Raw genomic sequence first — 26,650 nt, forward strand, 5'->3', positions numbered from 1 at the left:
TAATTTGTTTGAATTTTTTTGTATTTGTTGAGGACAGCTTCTGTTACACGTACAAATTTCGTCCGGCTTGAAAATGACATCTCATACTCACTCGTAGAAGGCTCACTGTTATTAATTGATGGACTAGTTATCTGTTCGAAATCCATTTCGTTTGTCGAATCTTCATGCTCACTCTGTGTCGGTGTCTGCATCCAATGTGTAACTAGCTGTTAGAGAAATGTCACCATCATATTTACTTGCTATCATTGCACCTGCAAATGTCTTATCTTCTACCCCATTCTCACTCACAACAGTATATTTTTCCTCCACTGCTTGGTTTAAAATGTTGCCTACGTTTATTGGATTAAATGTTCGCATTTTATGCACGGAACGAATGTTTCACTGGTCCAACAAATGCGTTCGTACCGAACGTCACACGCCTACCGTAACCAAAATTGCTGTTCTACTACCTTTTGTCATTCGAAGACACACAGCACACTGAAGTTTGCGCACAATTGAGACATTAACTTCTATTCAAGATACAAAAGTGATGTATTACAAAAATATTTACACATACATGCCGACTGTAACGTATGTGCACATCATGCGTTTGCACGGGGTGGAAAATACTGGAATAAAGTATTCACAATTACAGTATACGAAAAAATGTATTCTTTAAAATAAATATTTCCTTTTTAACCAATCTTCGTGAGTGTTAAAGCCCTTATTATAAGCGAGTTTTTCATCGTAAAAGGTGGAAAGATGCAGATATTTAATGATTTAATATTGAAGGAAAAAGCCAGAAAAGGGCTTGTGTTATGGATTGCAACTTGGTATTGAATCTTGTAATAATCTTTATTGCTATCTGTTCTTAGCAGGTGTGTATGCATTCTCTTATCACTAATAGCAGAACAGACACAAGAAAAGTAAATTCTAAGTTTGCAGGTGTATTTTCTTCTAAGAATAGGCTGTGAACTGATAATTTAAATCCCCTTCACTGTTCAATGCGTCAGCGATAAATCGATATTATTTAGAAAAACTGACAACAAATGTATTAAAGTATTTTAACTTCGTAATATGCATGGTAAACTATAGGTTGTCAAGTATGAGTATTGGAAAAGAACGTAATATTCTGTAACAATGAGGGTCTATGCGTAAGTTTTCAAGATTGAGAACAAAACTTAACACTATAATGGATGATGTAAAATTGCCTAAAATAGATTTTTGGTTTGATTTAGTTTAACGTACCACACTTATGCCTGCTACGCTAAAGGAGACGTGGACCTACTGATTATAGTGGAATCGTAATCGTTCAACTAATACACCAGTTTATATCATGTTATAATATATATCCGAACAATCCCTTTGGTATACTCTGCTCGTCAGTGCTATTAAACATGTTTCATCGACCACCAATCTATTCCATCGCTCTTCGAAATAGGTATAATTTGTAGCATGCTGCTATTCCATTTTTCACTATAGTATTCCAATTTAAATAACGATTTCTCTCGCTAGGCTCAAGGCCTGATTGGTATAGTGGCTATTGTACATCAAGTGAGTACTACTGCATTAGTTAAAACCCTGCAACTGCTCACACGAGCGCGTTTCATAACACAAATTTAACTCGTACAGTTTTTTTTATATGTTTCTGTAGGTAAGAGACCTCTTAACTCTGAAGTGAACAGAGATATGTAAACTTTGGATATGGAAATGGATTCAGGAGTAAATTCCAGTGTTATTTGATACCCCACATGACCCCCTTCCCATTTATCATATTTGACCGCGATTCAATATGGTGGCTTTCAAGATGGCGATCATGCACTGGAAGTACTCCCGCATATAGATGCCCTATCCCAGTTTAAAATGGAGAAGTCAGATCTATCAAAAGCGTTTTCATTTTTGTGCCAAAAGGGTATTCTTGGACATTGCCTACTGAATTTCAAGATGGCGTCGATGTAGCAGCTCAACGAAGCATTTGCGCATCGAGTAACTATTACTACGTTGCTTAGCAATTCGAACTGAATCTTGTCACTAATTTTCGTCAAAATTCAACTCTCACGGTTTATGGACCTTCCTCGTAAGTAACTGTCACGTGTGAGAAACACCTGGAAAACAACATTAATATGTAAAAACCCTCGATTTCTTTTTTATTCTAAAATCACACAATAAAGTAAATCTGAAACTCCCATAGTTTAAAAGCTAAAAAGAAAATCATTTAGATTGTTCAGTTTTAAAATTAATAATGTACAAGTGATTTAAATTGAAAAAAAATATTAAAGTAAAAAACATCCTGATTTTTCAATACTCTTACCAATCAATTAAATATTTAATAAATTAATGTTTAATAATAAATATAATTAAATGAAGACTCGTTGTGTAGATGTTTGATTAAAGTAAACTAGAGAATTAGTTTAATCGTTTTTCTGTATGGTTTTAGAAAAAGAAAGAAACAAAGAAAGATAGATAGAATAGAAAATACTAACGCTTATAAATATTTCAGCGTAATTGTGGTTGATTTCGAGTTTAACATTCCTTTGAGCAGCCCATTGCCCTATAAGACTACAAGAGACGTTGCCGTATAGTTTACGTAGGATCCAAGCCACATGAGCTCATACCGGGAATAAAACTTGTATCTTACACGAAGAGAGTATGGATATTAATCTTACAGACACGAGGGAGATTTCGCAGGGTCGGCCTTAAGCCAATTGGATCGATTGCTCGCAATCGAGCCCCGCGCTGATGCCGTCTACTCTAGTGTCTAGTCTACTCTGCTCTCCAGTGCCGTCTTAACAGCATATTAGGCTCCAGAGCAAACAAGTGTGTTGTGGTCCCTATGACTAAATTTTGCTCCTAATACATGCCATTCTGCTTGCGGGGCCCCCGGGCAAGTGGCTATGGTTACCGTCAAGATGGCTTTGCTACTCTCGGTTGTCAAGTACACACAACAACATATTGCAATACATGTATATCAATGGACTCCACAAGTGAGGGTATGTCCTCTCCCTAACAAGTAAATGAATAGTTTGTATTTAAGTTTCCGGGCATAAGCAAATAGTTTCTGAATTTAATGCTGCAGTAGTTAATTTTTTTACGTTTACAACTTTTGTTGTAAACATATATGTATATTATATCCAGGGAATATTCTGCACACCCTAACACTCCCCCAAATTTCCTTACACACACCCCTGGTCGTAAAAATATTGTTTTCTATGAGTTTGTGTAAAAATATGTATCATTCTGGGTGCACACCCTTTTTTATTTTAAACATCCCATTAAGTATAATTCTGGCTTTTTTACTGATTGTCAGGTGATACCACCGTGAATACCGAGATGGTATTAAATAAATCAGCCTCGGTGCGACTTCTTTACATCTCCTTTCTCGTATTTTTATCTATATTAAAAATACAAAACAAGAGGACAAACTTTGTCCTCTTCTGTGCAAATCCCATTTTTTTTTCTTTCTTTTAAATCAAGTCAGGAAAACCAAATGTATACTAGTGCGTATTGAATAGGTGGCTGCTTATAAAAGTTTGTCTTTTAATCGAATAATCCAATGGAAAATATGTCATCTATCTTCCATCAGTTCCTTAAGGTTTGTGATCGTCTCATCACCATTTCATTTTTTCTGCAGTCGATAACGATTGCAGTTTGATTATACCTTTTATAAGTAGCTACCTACGATGTTCTCACTAGGTTTTCCTGACTTGAATTCTTTTCAAAAAGATACAACTGTTAAGAAATCTTTGAACCAACGAATTTATAAGAATGTGCATTTCATTACGTCTTAGAGATATAAACTTATGGAAACATAGACTTTACCATTGTATTTCTCTTAAAATTCTAGACAAATTTGATAAATTACATGACGCCTTCCTATTTAAAAAAAAAAAAAAAAAAAGTCGAGCGAGATAGAAGATAGCCTACTTCAAGATGGCAACCATGTTAAGCGGCCCTCAAATAGATATCTGCTTCCTCCCGGTGTCGGTTAATGTGTTTTTGTTTTTCATTTCTTTACCTGTTTTACAAATAAAATGAAATTTTCAAACTTGAAACACATTGTTATGGCTTATTCTGATCAATCAGGTTTTTGCCCACTGCGGCCGTCTTTATGGACGGAAGCACTTTGAATTTTGCTTACGCTCTCGTTTGTTGATATTCCACACTTCTCTGCCAAGTTTGGTCAAGAAACAAATTTCGACATCGATAGGTTTACGTGTAAGAGAAGAAAACTATGAAATACTGATACAAAACCTTCTTGAAAACTTACGAGACACAAGGGTGAAATATGTATTTTAAAATTCGTTCACTGACTCCATTTCCATTTGAGTTATTTCTCTGAAAAATTAGCTTCTATACGCAATGAACAGGGTGAACGTTTTCACCAGAACATTTTGCAGACGGAAAAACGTTGTAAAGGGAAATGGGCATACATAATGGAGAAACCAAAAGAGGGAGAAAAGGGAATCTTTGCACGAAGCAACTATAAGGAGGGGGACATCGTTTTGTAATAAGCAAAACCACCCAGTGAACAGTGTTACCATCCCAGTATAAAGTTATATTTTTTTCAAATGGCACTACGTCAGATTATTACATTTCAAATCGATATGTTGAACGAAAACCTAAAAAAACAACATTTATTATTCAGTGTTGCATACTAAGGATGTTATAGTATAACAAACATCCAAAATTTGGATGCCTCTATCACACATACAGCACAACGGAGATGGACAAGACAATGAACATCGGAAGTACCTCAGCGTTGGATTCTATGGTCATGTATGACTTGTTTTGAATGAATAGCAACGAAGTTACAAAGGCTTGTAAATTTATTTTATTTATTTTATTTTTTTTGAAAGGCTTTATTTTGAAAATGCTAAGGTAAGTATCATATATAATTACGTGTGTGGTTTGCAATTGGCAAACAAATCATTTTGCCGTTTACAACACTTCAATATCACAAATCGCTCCGGAGATATGATAAACATTGATAAAGTTAGCAACACTGCTGAAGATGGCGTATTTATGGACAATATTTAAACTCATTTTGGTTTCCTTCTCTTTTGTAGCATTCCAGGAATAACTTTTAGTAGGTGTAATTACAACTAGTCCTCGCAATTACATGATTTAAGCAGTGTTGCAAACTTCAGCAATGTTTATTATATCTCCGGAGCGGTTTGAGACATCGAAGTGCTGTAAACGGCAAAATAATTTACACATCCATTGCAACCATACAAGTACAAGGGTGAATCAAAAAGTAAGGTGAATTGTTGATTTACAGAAAAGCGTACAGAGATACGTCGATGAAGCTTTACTATGTTTGAAGTATGGTATCACACTATTATTCGAAGAAAGAACCGTAGTTGTCTAAACATTTATTCCAACGTGGCACCAAATCATCCATGCCCTGTTCAAAGAAATGTAGTTCCAGATTTCCTAACCAGGTACGTGTAGCCTGTTGTGCCTCTGTCAGTGTCTGGAAACGCTGCCCACGGAGATGTTGCTTCAGGGGGCCGAACAAATGGTAATCCGACGGGGCTAAATCAGGGCTATACGGAGGGTGATCGAGAATTTCCCATTTGAACCCGCGGAGGTGTGTATGGGTCCGTTCGGCTGTAACTAGATATGATACTTATCTAAGCATTTTTTTCGAAATAAAGCCTTTCAGAAAAATTCAAATTTTCAAGCCTTCGTATCTTCGATGCTATTTATTCAAAACAAGTCATACCATAACCATACTTTCAATACTTTTATTCATTCAGTCAGTTTATCATTGTTTATAAAATTATTAGAGAACAAGTCAAGCGAAATATCTTTTGATTCTCTTACCTCTTTCAACATATTCAATTTCAGTTCCGTTTCTATTTTCGAATGAATCATAATGTAACAATGTTAACACTACAGAAAATATCCAAACTAGCAGCATATACAGAAATTGGATGTTTACGTATTAATCAGCTGACTTGTAGATTTGATCACGTGAGTAGTGAAAACACTATCCTGTTCACAAGTTTTTGTAACACTTCTGACAAACAGAATTTACAAGAACTTATAAAATTTAGACTTCTAGCTTGTGAAATAGTAGACTAGTAGTTTTGAGAAATAGGCCCCAGCTTGTATACATTAGATTTCTTTCCAAAATTGTCTCTAATGCAATATAAACGATATACTTATTCTCAATGAAAAAGAATTTCTCATATAGATGCATTACAATTATAAAGTGGATCTAGAACAAAAATAAGTGTTAAGGCCGTGTCTAACGTTTTAAGCTGAGATCATCAGTCCCTATATAATAACTTTCCAAAATATTATGAAAACTATTTGTCTTATGCAGTTCAAACTTTCTCCAGATGTTAATCTACCCCAATAATACATGTTCACTTTTTTATTTTTAAACTAGCTCTTATAGTTCATTAATATTACATTTTAAAAATAAATGTGACAACGCTGGAAATAATATAAATTCAGGTATTGGAGAATCACCAGGGTTTCTTTTCCTGCTCGTGAAGTTGCAGATACAATCTCTCCTGATTCATTCACATGATTGTTCCTCACTGATCTTCAAAAAGTTGGTAGGGGAGGGAAACAAGTTATGAAATGAAAAAAGATTGTTCATCTAATAATGTGGAGAGTGTATATCTTCGAAGTTATGTTAGTTGACAATCTGATCATATGGTTCGGAAGAAGAAAAAGTTGCGGAAGGCAAGACTGGCTCCTGTCAGAAATGAGACAACCTTATCTGCTTACACATCTTTTCACTTGTATTTTATAACAAGCCTTGTCAAACAGGATGCACTTTCTCTATTTTCATTTTTCGACCATTTTTAAGCCTAAGTCTTGATTTTTGCGCGGTGAAAAAGGTGAGACACAACAGAGGAAACGCAAAACTAAAAGCATTATTATCAATATTTTGCTTTCCAAAATAGGGAATGTAACTTTAAAAAATAAAACAACCTTAAAAGAAATATCTGGGAAGATGAAAGAACAAATCATGGAATTTCAGGCGTGTGCCTAACAGTAATATAAAAAATAAATAAATAAATATTACAATATTTCTGAGGATCTAGATCATTTGGACCCGACATTGGCATTTCAAGGATAAGCAAGTGAAATATTTTTTCACTTGATTTTGACTGAAAACCTGATATACAGAATTGATTGAAAAGTTCGGGGGGAAACACATGGTGTTGGTCTACCAAAGCCCACTTGGCGCGAGCTGGGATTGAACCGGCCACCCCACACACCAGAAGTGAGCTGTCAGAGATATCGAGTAATTTTCAGGAATTCATACAGCGTCTCAAGAATAGGTTATCTTTCTTCCGTTAACCTTGCATTCAAACCAGAAGTGGAAGAAATTAACCGTTTTCGGTTTTAACATTGATCGCCATAAAACTAAATTGGTAGTAGATAACGACAGTTTTCGAAAATTGATGATCTGAAGAAAACTACCATCTTCACCTGTATATCTCTACTGAAACAGGAAATGGTAAAACAATTTCACTCTTCCAGTTTCAAGCTCCATAGAGCCCCTCAGGGCTATGTGGATAGTGTATGCGTCTTGTTGCGGGAGACCCGAGTTGAATTCCCGGCGAGTTTGCTATTCAGTTCAATATACAGTTCAAAACTATTTTTATAAGATGAACACTTCCCTCACTTGAAAGCAACACAGAGAGCTTTTCTGAAACTTTCGTACGTCGTTAGTTCCAATATACCTTCACAGGTAACGATTCGCCGAGATGTTTACGCAGAATCAATGAAATCTTTATGATCTATGAAGAGAGAGAAAACTGACTTTGCTCTTATTTGCTGTCAATCTGCATTCCATTGGTATCTTCGTCTGCGGGGACAACCCAAAGTTCACGCACGTGACCTAGCGGGGGACAGAGAATGAAAGTAACTACCTGCTTAGCGCCCTATCTGCTGTTCTGCGTTGTTGCAACATAAAGACCATAAATTAAACAGCTTTTAAATGGAAGAAAATTATTTTTTTATTAGCGCGCTTTAATATTACCCTAGCAAGAAAAAGTAAAAGTGAACATGCAATATTAATATTAACAAACATTTGGACGAATTTTGAAATGTATAAAATAAATAGTTTTCATAATATTTTGGAAAGAAATATGCCATGTTATTATATAGGGAAATTCCATCGCATTCCGAGTGTTGGATACAGCCTTAAGTTTTAATAGAATTCCACATACAAATGCATGTAAGCGCAGTTACAATTGTATTTCTCTCCTGTTCTGAGGGAACCGTTACAAATAGTTAAAATGGTACAATTAGATGTTAATTCGATATAAGAAGTAGGTAAATTTGGAAAATAGCATAATTGTGAAAATATATTTAATGAGAAATTATAAAGTAAAATCTTGCCCATTGTTCTTACACAGTTATTTTGCTTTTGTGGAAAGTATGTTTTCATATGTGGTATTTTTTAAATATATATGTATATATTTAAGGATTACTCAGATGTCCTTTCCATTCTCTTGAACTATACACCGGAAACCATATATGAGTTTGATGATCCTATTAAGACAAATAATTGGGGAAAAGTCGTTGTACTGGACTATGATGGGGAATGGCACATGATATCTGAAGAACCTTACCCCATGATCCATGAATATGATGCAGTATTCAGGTTAGTTGAAGATGTGTTATCTATTTTACTTGATAAGTAATTGTAAATATTTAGTTTTACATGTGCATTCATCTTCGACGATATTCGTTCAGTATATAGAGCCGTGCAGGTTTACTTTCGCCGCACCACTCGAAATAATAGTTGAAAAGTTATAATTCTTTCACTAATTTCCTTCTTGTTGTCTCCTAAATGATTTGCGCTGGGCGACATGAAAATATCTCACTTGGCATAGATAAAAGTTAAGAGAACCATCAGAAGCAATTGTTGAAAAATTACAATTCTTTTACGATTTGCGTATAAATCCAAATCCGGGTGATATAAATCTGACATCCGGGTGTATGGTATAAAGCTACAGTGCAAAAAACACAAACTAACCTGTGCTTGGTGGTCACTAGAAAGCATGAATGCTATTTAACCGAGTCTGAGCAGGTCGACCTGCATCCGAAGGGAACAGGCATGTGAGCGACGGTGGGTATACTCGTAAGCAAGAGTAGTGAAAACAAATAGGTTTTGATAGTGATATGATTTTCAGTGGCACTTGTCATGGTTTCATTGTAGTATCGCTCGACTTGTAGAATAGAGCTTCTATAGGGGAGAGGGGGACATAGGTACAAGGTATATATTTTTCATCTGTGAAAAGGTAAATGGACAACAGTTTAGTGTTGACAACATTGGTGACAAACGAACATCGTGAGGCACAGTTGATGGATGGTCACAGCGTTATTTTCTCTGTGCAGAAAAAAAACTTGATTTCTTAGAGTAAAAGTAAGTTTTCACTTATGTCTTTGTAAGCTTATATTTGTAATAAGCACTGGATTTTTGAATTTTTTTTTTTTTTAGTTGCATAAAAGTATAATTCTTTACAAATAATTTCATTTATATTTAATTGCCCTGCGTGGAGTAATTTTTCAGTTAAAGTAATTAATGACCCTGAAGTTGGGTTGGGGCACATTAGTACACATGTATGTGGGGTAGATTGGTACGGACCAATGTGGCCCCACTGCTCTGTACCAATATACCCCTTCCATTTGTAATTATACGGGTAGACTACTCTTTGTAGTTTTCATTGTGATTAACATCAAGTAAGAAAAGTTACTAATAATATAGGCTCTCTCTTGTGTAATCGCTTGATTTCCATCATCAAAGCATAAATATAAATTAACCAAAATAATATGGAAAACTTTCCTATTATTATATTTCCGACCTTCCGGAGGTATAGCCGATATACAAAAACTTTCGAATGGAAAATTGCTTAACCATTTAGGAGCCATGATAGCAAAAATGTGAAGATTTTTCCCCCCAGGTCATAACATGCGAGTAATTTTAATAAGCACATGTCTAACAAAATCAACCTCAAATAGATATTTGTACATGGACGCTAAAAGCAAGCGTATAGTAAGCGTCATATTTATTCGAATTTCAGTAACCTATTTGAAAGTTATTAGGCGAAGTTCTTGAAACTTTAACATTATCAAGGTAACCAAGAAAGTTCTGTCGCTTTTTGTGGAAATCTGTGTTCAATTGGCTCTCACACCGTGAGTTGATTGCGAATGGATATAAGGCGAAGGTCAGTTGTTGGTGTGGATATACCAACATACTACCTGATTGTGGCAGTTCAGTTACACAGTGAACTTGCGTAGTGACAGAGTGAAAATGGGACCTCCACAGAGAGCCCTAAGGGCGAGTATGTTGTACGAGTTCAAACTGGGGTCAAACGCTGCTGTAGCAAGGAAGAAGATATGCTATGCCTTTGGTGAGAGTGTCGTGACTACGCGGATAGTGCAACGACATTTTAACAAGTTTAAAGACGGTGACGAAACATTGGAAGACGCACCGCGTGCCGGAAGACACATGTACAAAATGAAGATCTTCAGGAAGCAATTAAGGCAAACAGTGGCCAGACATGTAAGGAACTGAGACTACAATTCAGTGTGAGTGAAGAAACCGTTCGGCAGCACCTTCATCAACTTGGGAAGCACTACAAGTTGGATCGATGGGTTCCACATGATTGGATCCGGGCCAGAAGGCAACGCGAGCAGATACCTGTGTTTCTTTGCTGTCTTGTCTGAGGAAGGAATCATTGTTGCCATATGATGAAAAGTTGGTCCTGTACTAAGCTCCATGGCGCCGTCATCATTGGTTAGCATCACAAGAACCGGTTCTAAAACAGCCGAAACCAGCACTGCACCAAAAGAAGGTCCTCCTATGAGTTTGGTGTAATGTTCGTGGCATCGTTCATCGGGAACTGCTACGAGCTTGTCAAAGCATTAATGCAACTCTGTACTGTCAGCAGTTGAGCCGTGTTCAAGAACAACTCAAAACTCTGGAGCCAGCACATCTGAATCGCAAAGCGATCCTCCTGTTACAGGAAAACACTAAGCCCCACGTGGCTAGGATGACCAGGACACCTTTCTACGCCTTGGATGGGAAACACTACTGCATCCGCCATACTCACCGGACATTGCACCATCCGATTATCACCTGTTCTACCGCGATGGCCTTCGAGAACGTTGGCAGAAGGTCATCTATGCTGATGGAACTATTTTTGATCTTCCAGGTACGTCTTTGGTGATATATCGATGTTCGAAGGTTGTGGATGAAAAAGCGACAGGGCTTTCCTGGTTATCTTTATAATAATAAAGCTCCGCCTCCTTTGAAGTCAAGAGGTACGCTCGAACCAAAAGCACAACATCTTTTCCAGTTAATAGTTGAGGTATGAAAGATTTCAAAATTTTGTAAACTGTAGGTAGCCGTTCGATTATTTACCTCTATTTTTCCTTATAGAGACAGAACCTCATTCATAGTACGTTTTTATCTTTGTTAATAGCTTGTGGAACTTTTAAATTTTGATGAGAACACAAGCAAGCATTGGACTTTTACTAAAGTTTCTTACAAATCTTCACATTCTTTTTATGAAACATGTTTTTATTTTGCATTTTTGCTGCTGTAGGTCCTTAAATCTATTGTTTAAATAGTTGAATTTTTGGAAGTTTAATAGAATATTATGTCTCAAAATATTTCATGGAAAAATAAAACAAAAAAGTCACGTTATTTCTATTATCAAAAAGTCTGTGTGATATTTCACTTTGCTCATATCAATCTGCCCCAAGCCAGTACCAATCTCCCCCCACATGGGCAGATTACAGACTTGCAGACTTTTCGAAAATGTAATTTACTTCAGGTAGGGCATTAGTAGAAACAATATTGTACATTGTAAGTGTAGCTAAAGAATCACAGTTTAATTAGGAAAAAGTCATATTTCTCAAACTGACGATATCTTCTAAAATCGTACCAATGTCCCCCTCTCCCCTACATTATGCAGAAATAAGCTGCCGGTGGAAAATAGTATCTAATAGAATCATCTTTCATATGCACACATTCATTTTACCCGTCGTAAAACACTTGTAATGATTTTACACTAGTAACCCTACACTTGTAAACGTAAAATACTGATGTATTAGTTTGTATTCAGTTCTATCGCCTGCAGAAATTTGTTCTTTATAAATATGTCTTTTCATCCAAAGTATTGAATATTACCTGTAAATCTTCCAAAATGTGGCGCGCCAAAAGTAAACCAACACATACAGAACTTCACTGACTGAAGAAAATCTAATGTAAACAATTGTGTGATATAATCGCTTTTCCAATGGTTGTTAGTTAAAAGTTTTCTTTTTACAGTTTCTTCCAAAACCAATTGCCATATATGATAATGGTAAAATAAAATATGTCCAAAAATAGTGAAAAGAAAGTAATCGTCTGCCAAGGTGGTTTAGAGTATGATTGCACATAATGATACTTATTTAATTAATTGATCTGATTATTTTTTTTAGCAGTATGAGAAATTCGCCTATTAAAAACGTGGTAATATTGTATATTGACATTTTAAGACTAAATTTATTTTTGAGAAAAACATACCTAGTCACTTGGTTATATTGTTTTCTACAGAAAAAGTTAAAAAAAAAATGTAGTACATTCCCTTTCAGTGATATGTAATCATTTGCTTTAGTTATGTGCTAGTGAAGTATGTAACTCATGAATTAACAGATTAATAATATATATATGTAATTGCGGTAAGTCTGGGATTATTATCACTTGTATGCAATAAATACAAGAAATGGATATAAGTCCCGCTGTAAGCTACAATATAATTAGATCGTCTTGAAGAGAGTAAAAGAACTAAAGACTTAACTCTTGCAATAAAGTAGCGAAAAACGGTAGATCACTTCCAAAGAACAGAAATGAGAAATACTTACATTTGTTGCCTTAAATTAGGAATACAAGGAAACAAAGATTTATTTTGGTGCAACCAGTTTGAAGTCGTCCTACAAAATTCAGGACTATTATACCTCCTAACATTCTGAAACGTCCTAACTTAAGTTGAATAGTAATAATAATAATTTAGTGTTCTTTTTAAGTGATGAGGCTGTATGAGAAGTTCACTAACAATTTAATATGGGATCTAAACGACATATACTCACTGGTGACCCTAATCAATTAGCCAACAAGGAACTATGTAAATTAAAATATATGGTGGGCAATTGGAATTATAGTGATACCTGAAATTATTACAGTAATTTTTTTTAAAGAACTGCGAGAGGCTGCTGAAAAGTTCGTAGCCCAACATAGAAGGAGTGCACGTGGAATGATGAAATTTGACAGTTATTCTATATAATCCCTCAAAGTTCAATACATTTCCTTGCACGGTGCTGCTCCAATTTTTGCAGACCAGTTAAAAAATCTGAAGACCGTTCCTTGCACCACTGTTCTGTAGCACTCATCACCTCCTCCTCTGATCCAAACTAGCGTCCTTTCGAGTATTGTTTGAATTTGGGGAATAAGTAATAGTCTGAAGGAGCTAGATATAGAGAATAAGGAGGATGATCTAGACATTAAAATCCTAGATCATGCAACGTCAGTTGTGTTTGAAGTGCTCGATGGACAAGGGCATTGTCCTATACGAACAGATTTTTTTTTTTTTTTTTTTTATTTCCGCGCTGCTGCACATTTTCGGTTTCTTTCAGTTTTGTGAGTAATGCTCTGCATTAAATATCTTACCCTTGGACAGGTATTCTATGAATAAATATGATTCCATCTTTATCCCAGAAGAATTTTCCAAATACTTTCCCAACTGACTTCTGTTTCTTCTTGGGGCGAGAGGAACCTGAGTGCTGTCAGTCCACTGATCATTGCTTCGTTTCAGGATCGAAGTGGTACAATTATCTTTCGTCCATGGCTACTATTCATGACAGAAATCGGTTGACATCCATCAAAATAGGAGATGACACCCCTTAATGCCCTCACGCTTTTAATCTGCTAATCGATTATTGTGAACCCATTCTCCCGAGAGATCGCGCATGCCCAAGTCATTACAAATTAACTACCGGCTTGTTCCCGAGAAATGCCCACAATCTCTGCCTCACGGTTTGCCCAGATTCTGCGATTTTCAAGAACAAAATGAAATTCATTCCCAATTTCAGAGACAATCACTGTTTTTGGTTTTCTTGCGCATAGAGCATCTAAAAAAATCGCAACGTTTAAACTGTGACACCCACTTTTTCACCACTACATATGACGGAAGAAAATCCTAGTGTTTCACTGATTTCCTCATGATTTGCTTCACCGACTTTTCTTCTGGAACAAAAATTTGATGACAGCTGGGACATTCCATGTCAAATCAACAAGTCATCAGACTTGACCAGCTCAGATTTTTGTAAAATTTGGTGCACAGCTTTATTACAGTGGGAGATGGAAAGTGTCCCCATACAAGGTGTTCAAAAATTGCGAAAAAGGGCATTTTTTCAGTTACAGTGATTATTAAAAATTGTTATAAAATGGTTAATATGCACTAGAGACGTGGAACAAACTCCATTGGAAAGCTTAAAGATTGCTCTATAAGTTGTACTATATAGAAGAAAACCCGTACAATAAAAAATAACACTTCAAAAGTTGAAATTAAAATTTGAATTTTGAGTTTCGCACAGATATGTTCCTGTGAATTTGTTCAAAATTGTCCAGATTAGTCTCATATGTGTACTAAAATATCACAAAGTTGCAATTTGGGCACTCAATGGAATCCGATTCAAAATTCAACATAAACCAAACATTGAAGATATTGACCATGTGAATATCTGCGTTCAGATTGATAACCATTTGTCTGTAGCTATTTAATTACCTGCAGCATCAAAGGAATTTATATTCAACTTCATTTGTTTTTTGAAGTATTCATTTGAATTTACACAATTATCCAGCTTTCGAGTTATTTAGAGAGGTATTACGTTTCCGATCAATACTCAATACAGGTCATTATTCTTGTTAGTCAGTATGCATGTTTCTAAATTTATATTGGCTACATTGATGCAAGTTATTTTCATTCTTTTGTTTCAGGATTGTGTTACAGACATGTAGAAGTGCATAATTGAAATAAGGAAAAGAATTTATTGACTAATTGTTTGCGCTGAAAGTATGTGAAGTGATTGTGAACAGTATCACTGTGTTTCATAACACATTTGATTCAAATATTCTGAAAGCGAGGAAAATATATCCCTCCCTTTCATAATAAGTTCTGTAACAGCAATCAGAAGAAAGTGCCAACGGGACCCACCAGAAGTCAAGACAATTAAAACATGGTTTGAGAAGTTTTTAGCCACGGGAAATGTCAACCGACAACCTGGCTCGGGCGAAACACGAACGTCTGAAAAAACTGTGGATGAGGCCAGGGAGGCCTTCACTAGAAGCCCAACAAAGTCAGTTCGCAGAGCGTCACGCGAGCTAAACATCCCACGTTCAACGGTCTATAAGGCTCTCCATAAAAGACTGCGTTTGTATGCATATAAGGCGCAAATCGTTCAGGCGCTAGAGCCCGATGAACTACCAAAACAATCAGGTATGCAATGGAGATTCTAGAACGGATCGAGGATGATTCCAATTCCTTGGGGAGGGTGATTTTCAGTGATGAGGCAACCTTCCACGTGTCAGGCAAACTGAATCATCACAATGTGCTCATTTGGGGTTCCGAAACCCCACACGTTGTTCGTAAATATGTTAGAGATAGCGAGAAAGTAAATGTGTGATGTGGTTTTGTACACGACAGAATTATCGGACCATTTTTGTTCATGGAGCAGACAATAACTAGTCCCGTTTATCTGGACATGTTTGAACACTGTGCTTTTCCACAGCTACTCCCTTTGCAATCAAAAGGGATATTCCAACAGGATGGTGCCCCACCGCACTGGTGTTTAGATGGTGTCGTAGGGCTTTAGACCGAACGTTTCCACAGCGATGAATTGGACGCGATGGACCCATTCCTTGGCCACCGCGATCTCCCGACGTAACCCCTATGCATTTCTTCTTATGGGGCTATGTCAAAGATAGAGTCTACACCAGACTTGTAAGTGATATTCCTGTTCTCCGTCACAAAATTGAAGAAGCCATCAAGTCGATCACAACGGCCATGCGACACAACACATGGCGAGAGATCGAATATCGATTGGACATTCTGAGAGCTTCTAACGGAGCCCATATAGAAGTGCATATATAGCCAAAAACTGTTTAAATTGCTCTTCAAGATGCTGCAAACCGTTATTCTCTGGCACTAATAGTTTCCATGCAATTAATATTTGTAATTAGGGAGGTTTCGTGTGACACACTGTAAAAACCCACTGAAGCGCGTCGATATTGTGTAGAGCGTAGAAAAAAGGGAAAATAAAACTATTAAAGAAGTTCACTCATATGTTATTTAAACTTCCAGGCGCTGCCCGAATTCAGAATCGTGCTGTCTTCGTTCCGGAAACTATCCTATACTGTGATCACTGTCAGTCATTTTGAATGTTACCAGGACTTGTAATCAGGTCAGTGCCGCAGGAGAGATTCAAGAACGAGGAAAAAAATACTAGAAGGGTAGACCACGGAAAGTCTAAGAAGAAATCTATAGAACAGCTGAAAGGATAGTACAAGTAAATTCAAGTAGAAATAATAAAATGTAGTGTAAACTTACAGAAAATACAGTTACATGAAAGAAAAGAGCACTGAAGTTGGGTTCACTAAAGAGAAAATAAATAGAGTGGATAGAAGAAAAATTTGAAATAATAATAAACTAAATTAATGTAAAAATATAAATAAAAGGTACAAAATACAGCTGTGAGTACATGTGTTTGAATACGGGATACGAATCTGAGACTTGCAAGAGTGGAAGTAATTATTGATCCCTATAGATTGAAAGGTTGGATGTCTTTGCTCGAACGCGAGACAGTATCATTTTAGGAATTAACGGAGTTTAGAAATTACCTCCAGAATGGAGAAATGCATATACTTTCCAACTTATAGGCTGCTCTAATTTCAATTTGTTGTCAAAAATTAGATAGGTTTCTCACTTAGCTTTTTGTATTGGGTCCGCACTAAATGTTTTTTAGGTCAGATTATCGTAAGAAGGATATTTATGTTGGCTGATTTCCAGTACACAATCTTAGTATGCATGGGAAAAGTTTACTCCTGGTAATGAATTAACTTTTGGAAAAACAACTTAATGAGTTCCCGTCAAGAATGGACGTTAGAAAGGCATTGAATGAGAAGATTGTAAATGGGTGATTTCTCAGGTACTTTGGTTAAATTTTTAGCCATGGTCCAGTTATTTGCGGATAAGTTGTTCTATCGTAGCATTCATAATGACTGATAGTTTACGAGATTCTAGTTTCTCTATGTGTATTTTGTAATGTCAAATATTAAAATAATACTACTTTATGTCACGTTAAGCTGTATGTCCATGTCTCATACAGCCTCGCTGCCGAAATGAACGCTAAGTTCTAACCAACAAACCAACTAATAACCATGATTTTATTTTGAATTTTTCTTGCATTTATCGAGTTTTATCCTTTGCAGGCTTAACTTTGCGACCCATGCCTCGTGTAGTACAGGAGCCATTACATGTCTTAAAATGCTAATAGAAAATGGAGCTGATCCTTTTTATATATATGAAAATGCATTGCCAATACACAGAGCAATATTAAAAGGGCAAACTGAGTATGTATTCCAATTTATTTATCTACTTATATTAACGTTACAGCATAAATACATATGCAAGGGAAATTAAATCTATTCTCGTACTTGTTCTACATTCTTTGTTAGTTCTAAGAGTGTTTGTAATCCTTCAATTAAACATATATTAACATCAGTATATATGTAATGGGAATATTCACAATTTGAAAAAAAAAACTACGAATTGCAGTTACAAAACTTAGTGTTCATTTGCTACTAAATTTAAACGGTTCACTATATTAAATTTGGCTCAAGTACGGATGAGTAAGTGGAAACGACTAAGTAGATGAGTAGTAATCTTGATTGATTCAGATTAGGATCTGCTGGGGAGCTAATGCTCGGTGAAATATATAACATTACGTGTCATCGCCCGTTACTTCTTTCCGCTATGCTATTACAAATGGGTAGTGCAGCACTCATGAAGAGTCAGACACGAGACAAGCCCATTGCTATAGCTCCAAAATTGGATACTGTTTATAGGCACTTCGAAGAACTAGATAGAAGTACAATAGGTAAAATTCATTTCTATGTGTATTTTCAATAATGTTAGATATAATATTTATATAGATATAATATTTATAATTTCTTTTTCGGTGTGACTGTAACGAGATATACAAAATCTCTTTGTCCATAGAATAATTTGATCACTGAATCTTAGACGTAGGGTTATAAAAAGGAATTATTCTGTTGCCCTTGTCATTTACATGAATAGGTAGTTACTCTGTTGTATAATTATAGTTTTTAAAGAGGATTATCTGATTCTTGTTAGTTAATCGAAATCGCAGGTTGAAACATAAAAAAAAAACTGTTATATTTTAAGGAAGGAAATGACAATCTCTTGTGAACGGGATTATCATTTTTATTTTAAAAATACAGCAGGAACATATTATATAGTTAAAACAAAGGAGTGGGCGTGGGAAAAAATGCTTACCAGGAAGTAGTGAAACCATACAACATAAAAAATGGTTTATGACTATGTTTGGCAATAAAGGTGATAAGGAACTAACCAGTACTACAAGGTAAACTATAATAGCTTTCAGTAAAGTTTTATCAGGCAGGGACTAAAGAAGTAGGAAGGAACGATTTTTCCTTCGATAGGGGTTATTTTCGGCAAAACAATTTCTCTGAATGATTTCATAGATTAAAGAATGATAAAACTGCGTTATTGAATAACGACGTTTACTCGAAGATCATATCTTTATATGTAAAAGAAGAAGTCATGTCTGACTGACAATGATCAACACTCAGCCAAACCACTAAGCTAGAAACTTAAAATTTGGACAGCAGGATTTATGACATGACGTACTATTAAGGAAGAATTTTTGGAAATTATACAACGGAGGAAGGAAATAGGGGTTGTAATTATTATATTTAGATATCCATATCTCGGAATCTTAGAAAGTTAGAGTCATGAAATTTGGTATTAGGAATTCTTATTTAAAATAATTAGACGTGTGTCACGCTTTTTTTATTTTTATTTATTTTTTTTTATTTGATCTAGAAAAGAAGGAAAGATGGTCGAAAGGAAATGGGCAGGAATTACAACTATTATAATAATAGTCCATAGCTCGGAATCTCTTAAGGTTAGGGACATAAACTTTGATATTTGGGCTTAACATTTAAACTAAGAATACAGTGTTTCGGCGCTTTTTAATATTTGACCTAGAAGGGGAAAGAAAGGGAGGACAGAAAACAAGGGTTGGAATTACAATTATTATAATAAGATGTCCATATTGTAATAAGATTTATCTCGGAATCCCTTAACGTTGGCGTAATGAAATTTCGTATTTGGACCCCTCATTTAAAATAATTAAATACGTGTTTCATCGTTTTTGATATTTGTTTTAGAAGAGAAGGAAAGGGGTGAGGGCTGCAAATATTATTATAATAGGATTCCGTACTTGGAAATTGCTTAAAGCTAGAGACATAATAGTTGGTGTTTGAACTATTAATTTAAAATAATTAATCGTATGTTTCAGCGCTCTTAGATCTTTAAGTTAGAATAGAAGAAAAAGTCGTAGGAGTGCTTCCCTAAGATGCCATACAAGACGGTCGAATTTTGTGCGAGACTTTGAGTTCAGACGTGAAAGGAACAGAAGGAAGAACGTAAAATGCTGCCTACAGTAACACATGAGGCGTTTGCTAGTTTGAGCTTGTACTAATAATGGAAAAAAGAGATTTATGTTTCTTCAAGTGTTAACTACTTATATTACTGCTACATACATATACACACACACAACCATTTGAACAACTTACATAATTGTTTATAACACATAACGTTTGAAGCATTAAGTAAAGATATTTAGCTTTCCAATCACGAACTGGTTTCGTTAATTAAATATGGTAAAGAGAAAAGAATACTAAAGGGAATCATAAAACATCCAGCATTATGTCATTCTTATAGCTCTGCTGTATTTTTATTTCATGTGAGGAACATTCCGGTATCCAAAGTGCCTTTTAATTAAATAACATGATACATTGTTATATCATTGTAATTGACGTGCTTAGAGTTGTAAAACTGTGAGCTTTCATTCAACTAAAACTAAAGTTTAAAGTTGTGCAGAAAAAAACACCAATTGACATGTTCATATAATGGCATACTTTTATCCACCTGTAATTTCAGTTGATCTTCGGTGCCCTTCCTCTAAAGGTACTCACTATATCCAGACGGAATATCGAAAAGACAACATATTTTTACATCTTTTACATGAAGTTAAATCTCCCTTATTAATTTCAGTAAAACTTTATTATTAGTCACAATTATTGTGCAAATGTACTCTTGTGCTATAGCAATAAGTGCCTGTATATTTGTTGAATGATGATTTTCAAGGATTAGCTTAAGAAAAATGAATGTTGGCGTATGATAAGGGAAATATCTTCATAACCATTTACACACACACACAAACACACGCCAAAATAATAATAATAATAGGTCCTGACTGCGTCATAATTATAATTATAAATAAGGAAGGTTAATTGTGTAGTCGATGAGTCATGGTTAGCTGAGATAGATTAACAAAAAGACTACATACCGATGCACCACTTCACCAGTTATATTGGAATACATATATTATACAAAGAGGCTACTCTACAAGATACAACGTATTAAAAAAGAACATTCTGTAATTAAATAGTTAATTAGTTAAATAGTTAATTATATTAGCTGTATAGCTAATTATATTATAGAAAATATCGTAAGCTTCAGGTATACGATTTACAACAGTTATATGTTAAAAACAGAGTTATAGTATTTAGTCAACACCAATAAACTCAAACTTGCATTAATTGATGAAGTGGATATCTATAATTCGATTCCTTTGAATTTCAGTTATTTGCTCTAAAAGTGGCTCTGAAGCAATAAATTCTCAGATTTATTAATTTATAAAACTACAAAAATTCTTGAAGTCTGTCTACAGACCAATCACTTTAAATCGGGAGATAATGAACTGTAATGATTATATCACTAGCCAAAAAAAAAAAAAAAAAAAAAAAAAAATGCTTATGGTGGGTAAATTTCTGAGTGCACCTTTTATATATATACACACACTCTGTACTAATTTAAGGATGCTGATGCGGTCACGAGAAAATTGATGCCAAAGTTGGGATCTTTGAATTATCCCTTATGCCAATGGTAAAGGTACCCACGCTTGTATAATTTTATAATTGCGATTTTTGTACTAATTTGAAAACAATGGATCTACTGGAACTATTTTAAAACTTATCCGTTTATGGCGTCACGAGGAAAATGACTTCAAAGTTCGGACCTTTGAAGTGTCACTGATGCTAATGGTAAAGGTATCCACGTTTGGATAAGTTTCCAATCCAGATTTTTATATATACTAATTTAAGGACGGTGAATCTAATGGAACTATTTTAACTCTTATCCATGCATGGTGTCATGAGAAAAATAACCTGAAAGTTGGGATTTTTAAAATGCCGATTATGGCAGTGATAAAGGTGGCCATTCAAATTTGCTTCTTATAGCAATTTGTCCAATGAATCTATTTTAAAACTTATCCGTCCATGGGGTCAAGGCCACTTTTACAATTGGCATAAGCGGTACCTCAAAGACTCCAACTTTAAGATCATTTTTCCCGTGACTCCATGGACAAATAAGTAAAAATATTTTTTCGGATTGCCATTGTGAGAGTAGTATGAAAACCATACTTACAAATTTGTCCACGCTCTTGCATCTTTTACTAGTACCATGATCGTTAGTTCTTTATAGACAGCAGGATGGATTGGCAGTAAGTAGTCCTTTATCACCTTTATTGACAAATACCCCTATGAACCATTTTGAAAATATAATTTTATGATAACAAGAATTAGGATAAAAGCACCAGTGGTCGTCACTTTAAGGTTGAAAAATTACTTTTTTGTCTCTTCTGTGAGCATCGTAAATCGTTCGGAGTTGTACCATAGTTGGAAGTACACATTGATCCTTCCTATACATGACCATGTAGTTAGAATTCAAAATCGAATAGCCGTTGAAGGAAAAATAATATTTTTTTAAACCCCTTGTATTACACCAGTAGTCGTCATCTCAAAATCGAAATGTTCCAGTGGTCGTCAGGGTTTTGTACCAGTGTCCGTGACTCACATAACTTGACATTATTTATTCAAAAACTAACTCTTTATCAGTTTAAGGTTAAGAATAGAGTAAAACTAGTAAGCTTAATAACTGTACATCACTTTTAGCACTCAAGAAAGAAAATAGAAATGTCTTTACACACTTTTTAAAAGCGATTTTGGAATGAAAAATGTTAACTAAATTCTAAAGTTAACTTTATATCACTGTTTCTATTGGAAGAGCTCTGTCTCATCTCGAATTTCGTGATGAAAATTCTGTTTCGTCTTGTCTCGTGCGCATCCCTAATCACGTCAGTAGCCAAAAACTTCATTTCGGATGTGGTTCGATAGGGCTTTGCGATATCCGGATTAAAATATCGATAATTGATATCAACAAAATATCGAAATTTGTTTCGTATATCGAAATATAAACAGTATCGAAAATATAGAAATATCAAAAATATCGATATATCGATCAAAAATTCCGATATCTACATTTTGATATTTGAAAATATCAATCGTTTGATCGAAATATCGCACAGTCTTAGGCTTCAACTGTTTAAAATTAATGTAAAAGTTGGTAACTAATGTTCTGTAAGTAGTACTTATACATGGTTGACTGGATCCCGTTCACCACATCGGGGTGTAACCAGGGTTGTGAAATCATGACAATTGAAGTGGGGAAAGACTGACTGGAGAGAAAAGAACGCTGACCACTAGATCACCCATACACGTTAATTATATATGAATTTATTACTGTAATTATTTTGCAAACACGGTCCCGGATTCGATTCCCAGTGGGGGTACTCTGTCGAAAAAGTGTAAAAAAAAATTTTTCAGGCCAGCCATCCTGGATGAGGTTTTCCTGGGTTTTCCTTATTGACACCAGCCAAATGCCGGGGTGGTACCTAACATACAGGTCCCAGGCTGCTTCCTTTCTCCCCTCTCCCCGGATATTGTGTTCGCCGAGGGACGTCATCCCTCAAACGTGATTGTCTATTGCCATAGATGCCGAAAGCCCAGAAATCTAAATCCTAAATCCTATTTTGCAGATACTTGACATTATTTCAGTTTACCTCCCGCAGCAAGTTTTTAGTGGGAGGAATTTACTTCCAATAATATTTAGTGGGAGAGTTTCCCCCATTTCCGTAGGATTTCGCACTTTGTGGTACTAGCAAGATTCTCAGTTTTAATAAAGCGGGCGAAAGTTGATAGTGTTTATTACCGTAACGACTATTAGTTCCTTTAATATACAAAGTGTGATCCAGTAATTGTCAAGTGTGGCGAACTGTAGTATAAGTAAGTAAAATGCGATCCAGTAGTCGCCAAACCCATTAACTCATAAAATTGCTCGTAGATATAAAATCTAGCACGGAAAACGTATTCTAGGGATATTAAATCTAAGGTTCAATCACTTAGATTAATAAAAACTATAGTATCGCAGTTGATAAGTGACCAAAAACATGCATGATTCGCTTACGCTTTTACACAAGTGAACACTCTCCAGCACGTTGTTTCATCACACACTTTGCTACTTTTCCCCAAAGCAATCCTCCACCGATGGTTCTGTTGTTACATGTCACGTGGCATTGCGAGAAAGACTGTAATGAAGCTAGCAGCTTATATCTGAACTTTTAATCTCGTGTGCTTTTCTTATTTTAAGGATTTTTGTGCGTAAACGGCGACTAATGTTGCAGTGACGACCACTGGTGCTTTTACCTTAATATTTCAAATATTTTCTCGTCGCCAATGACACTGCTTCTTTATGGAACAGAAGATCAATTGGAATTTCTTGTGGACTTAAACAAAGTCGATCTTAAGTTAATTTACGATAGAGTTAGAAATAGACAGTTCGCCGAATTATTTAAGTGTTAATGAACTCAAAACGTATTCACATTGCTATTTAAACTATTACAGATTATTCAAAAAATAATTTTAACGCTTCTTATCATGTTTTCTTAAACCATCTATAATAATTTAGAAGAATAAAGTTGAGTACCTTTTGAATTTATTAATAAGATTGCGCCTTAGGTGGCGTACACTATAATATGTAGATATGATTTTTCACAGGAAAAACAACAAACTTGTTTCAGCTATCTATAGACTACCTACAGCTTGTAATTCATTCATCCATGGAAATCTACTGACTCAAAATTAATTAAGCCTAATATCTGGATAAATGTATTTCTGAAAGCTTATGGCTGAAGAATTTGTAAAGAAATTATAATTATTATATAACGGTTAGACCAGAAAGTAGTTCTAATATATGCATCCTTTAAAAATAGCAGTTCATAAAGGCTACAGATATAATTCTTACATGTTAGAAGATTGAAAGCTCAAATCTTAGATGGATATCTTTTCCGTTATTTCCTTGCTTATCGTATATACGTAAGAAAAACGCAATGAAGTTTACCTTCAAACTAAGCCTAAAACTTTTCAAAAATAAAAAGAAAACTTTTAGAGGCTACAAAAATTACCTTGTCAATAAAAATTTCCATGTTGCAGGCTATAAGGTAAAATGTGAGAGTAGAAACTTGATATAGGTATCATTAAGCCTACGTTGATACTGAGTCAAGAAACATATTCGTGTGATACTGTCTCCATACCACGCAAGGAACAAGTAGAAATGAGTCTGTACCCTGAATGAGGGGTGGCTATACCTAGATAAAGAAAATTCGATCCATTTTCTACCGTCAAACAGACCATAACAGTCTTATCAAGGAAAAGATTTTTCTCAATGAAGTTTCTGGTATTGGTGAGGTATTACAGTCAGGGAGGTACCTTCCAACACCAAAGTCAACGCACTTCACTTCCAGGAAGTGCCATGGATCCTCTGTATAACACACATCTCCAACCTGTACGGTAACGAGACCACAAATGTATGGATCCACATGGACAAACCCTCCGGCATTACCACTCGATTATCCCAGGTGTTTTACTTAAGGAAGGTAGAAGAGGCGTCAATTTGAGTGATCCCATTTTCGTCCATCGCTGTGAAATCCCTACACGCGTTATCAATGGACTACCGTGGATTTGATCTCAAACAGGGACTTGCTCGACGCCATCCGAGTACCTTGCTGGGTCTTCGGAACGTTGCCAAAGCGATATGACGAGTCCTTCCTCTTCTCATCTACGCATGAGTTTGCTAAAGTAGAAACTGCGCTGACGGGCGATCGTTCGGCCTTATGGCCGTCACATCGAATACAATCAGGTGAGAAAAGAGATTTACTAGTCATATAATTTGTTTAAAATCGACTTCAAAAAATCGTGGGCAACATTTTTTGTTAATTTATTTTTAGAAGTGTATTCAATTAGTGTATATAGCAAACTAAAAACGAATAATTTAATCCAAGCAGTGTAGTGTATTTACGGATAAACTAACAAATTTATTTTGTCATGTTCTCAAGAAGATTGACAGAATATCTGCGGAATATGAAAGTGTATTTACACAATTATAAGTGGATAAAAGTATTTAATTTACATTGTACGAACGCATTAAGTGGTTAGTAGTCGTAAAACTAAAGTTAATATTTCAATTTCCCGTGTGTTTCTCTGTACTTTTAACAGGTAAAAAGTTCTTAATTACAGGGTTGTGCAATTTCTATTAGAAAAAATGAGTGCAGACACTCTTCAGAAGATTTATGCGAATCAAAAAAATAAAAACTTTTTAAGGCTTGCCGAATGTGCAGTTTTTGCCGAAAAGAACAGGTGAGTTTCGTAAGTTTAATTGCGGTTATTGGTCTCTTGTAAGTTTGCAAGAATTTCAAATTGAAATTGGTTTGAAAGTCACAAAAAGTATATGAAACTGAGTGTTTATTTGTGTAACACTACACTCATTTCAATTTGCAAGATTCGTATAACGTTGGATTTTTTCATATAATTTTAAATATGTTACGCCTGCCTGACATTAACATTACAAGTACCGAATTTTTTTCATTACACTGAATACCGTTGGGGTTACTGGTGACCTCATTTCATTTATTGAAGAAACTCTGTCTTTTTTTGTTTTAAAAAGATTGTATTGCCCACTTTTACATTCTATCGTGTTTGTTTATACAGTATGTTATTAACTTTTTTTTTTTGTGGTTACACAATATGCTTAATGTGTTTATAAATTGATAATATACGTGCAATTGTATAATTAAGGACAGTTCTGCACACAAGGAAACTTAATAATTTGGATGATAATTAGTAGTATAGCTGAATTTTCCAATCTAATACCATATTTTAGATATACAATTCGACTCTAAAACAGTTCTGTAAATATTTGTTTACCTGCGAAGTTAGGTTTCTTTGTTCAATAAATTTTGATCTCCAAGAAACGTTAAAAAAACACTCAGAAAAGCACTTGCATTTTTCGCATATGTCTTGCATGACAGACCGTTCATAGAAATGACAACGACCACGCTCTCGTCCTTTATTGGCTTCTGAAGATAT

General features: G+C 35.2%; 1 protein-coding gene across 7 annotated transcripts in view; it reads left to right on the plus strand.

The window, feature by feature from the left end:
- LOC145686463 (uncharacterized) overlaps nt 1–26,650 on the plus strand; it is a 135,014-nt gene that overhangs the window by 71,329 nt on the left and 37,035 nt on the right. For all 7 annotated transcript variants that reach the window (XM_081759795.1, XM_081759793.1, XM_081759799.1 and 4 more), the window contains exons 6-8: nt 8,436–8,614; nt 17,489–17,629; nt 25,802–25,921. In XM_081759795.1, coding sequence (XP_081615921.1) covers nt 8,436–8,614; nt 17,489–17,629; nt 25,802–25,921 — 440 coding nt within the window. The remainder of the gene's footprint in view (nt 1–8,435; nt 8,615–17,488; nt 17,630–25,801; nt 25,922–26,650) is intronic.

This window comes from Thermobia domestica, chromosome 5 (genome assembly GCF_964235325.1).
Source record: "Thermobia domestica chromosome 5, izTheDome1.hap1.1, whole genome shotgun sequence".
In the NCBI taxonomy this organism is placed as follows: domain Eukaryota; kingdom Metazoa; phylum Arthropoda; class Insecta; order Zygentoma; family Lepismatidae; genus Thermobia; species Thermobia domestica.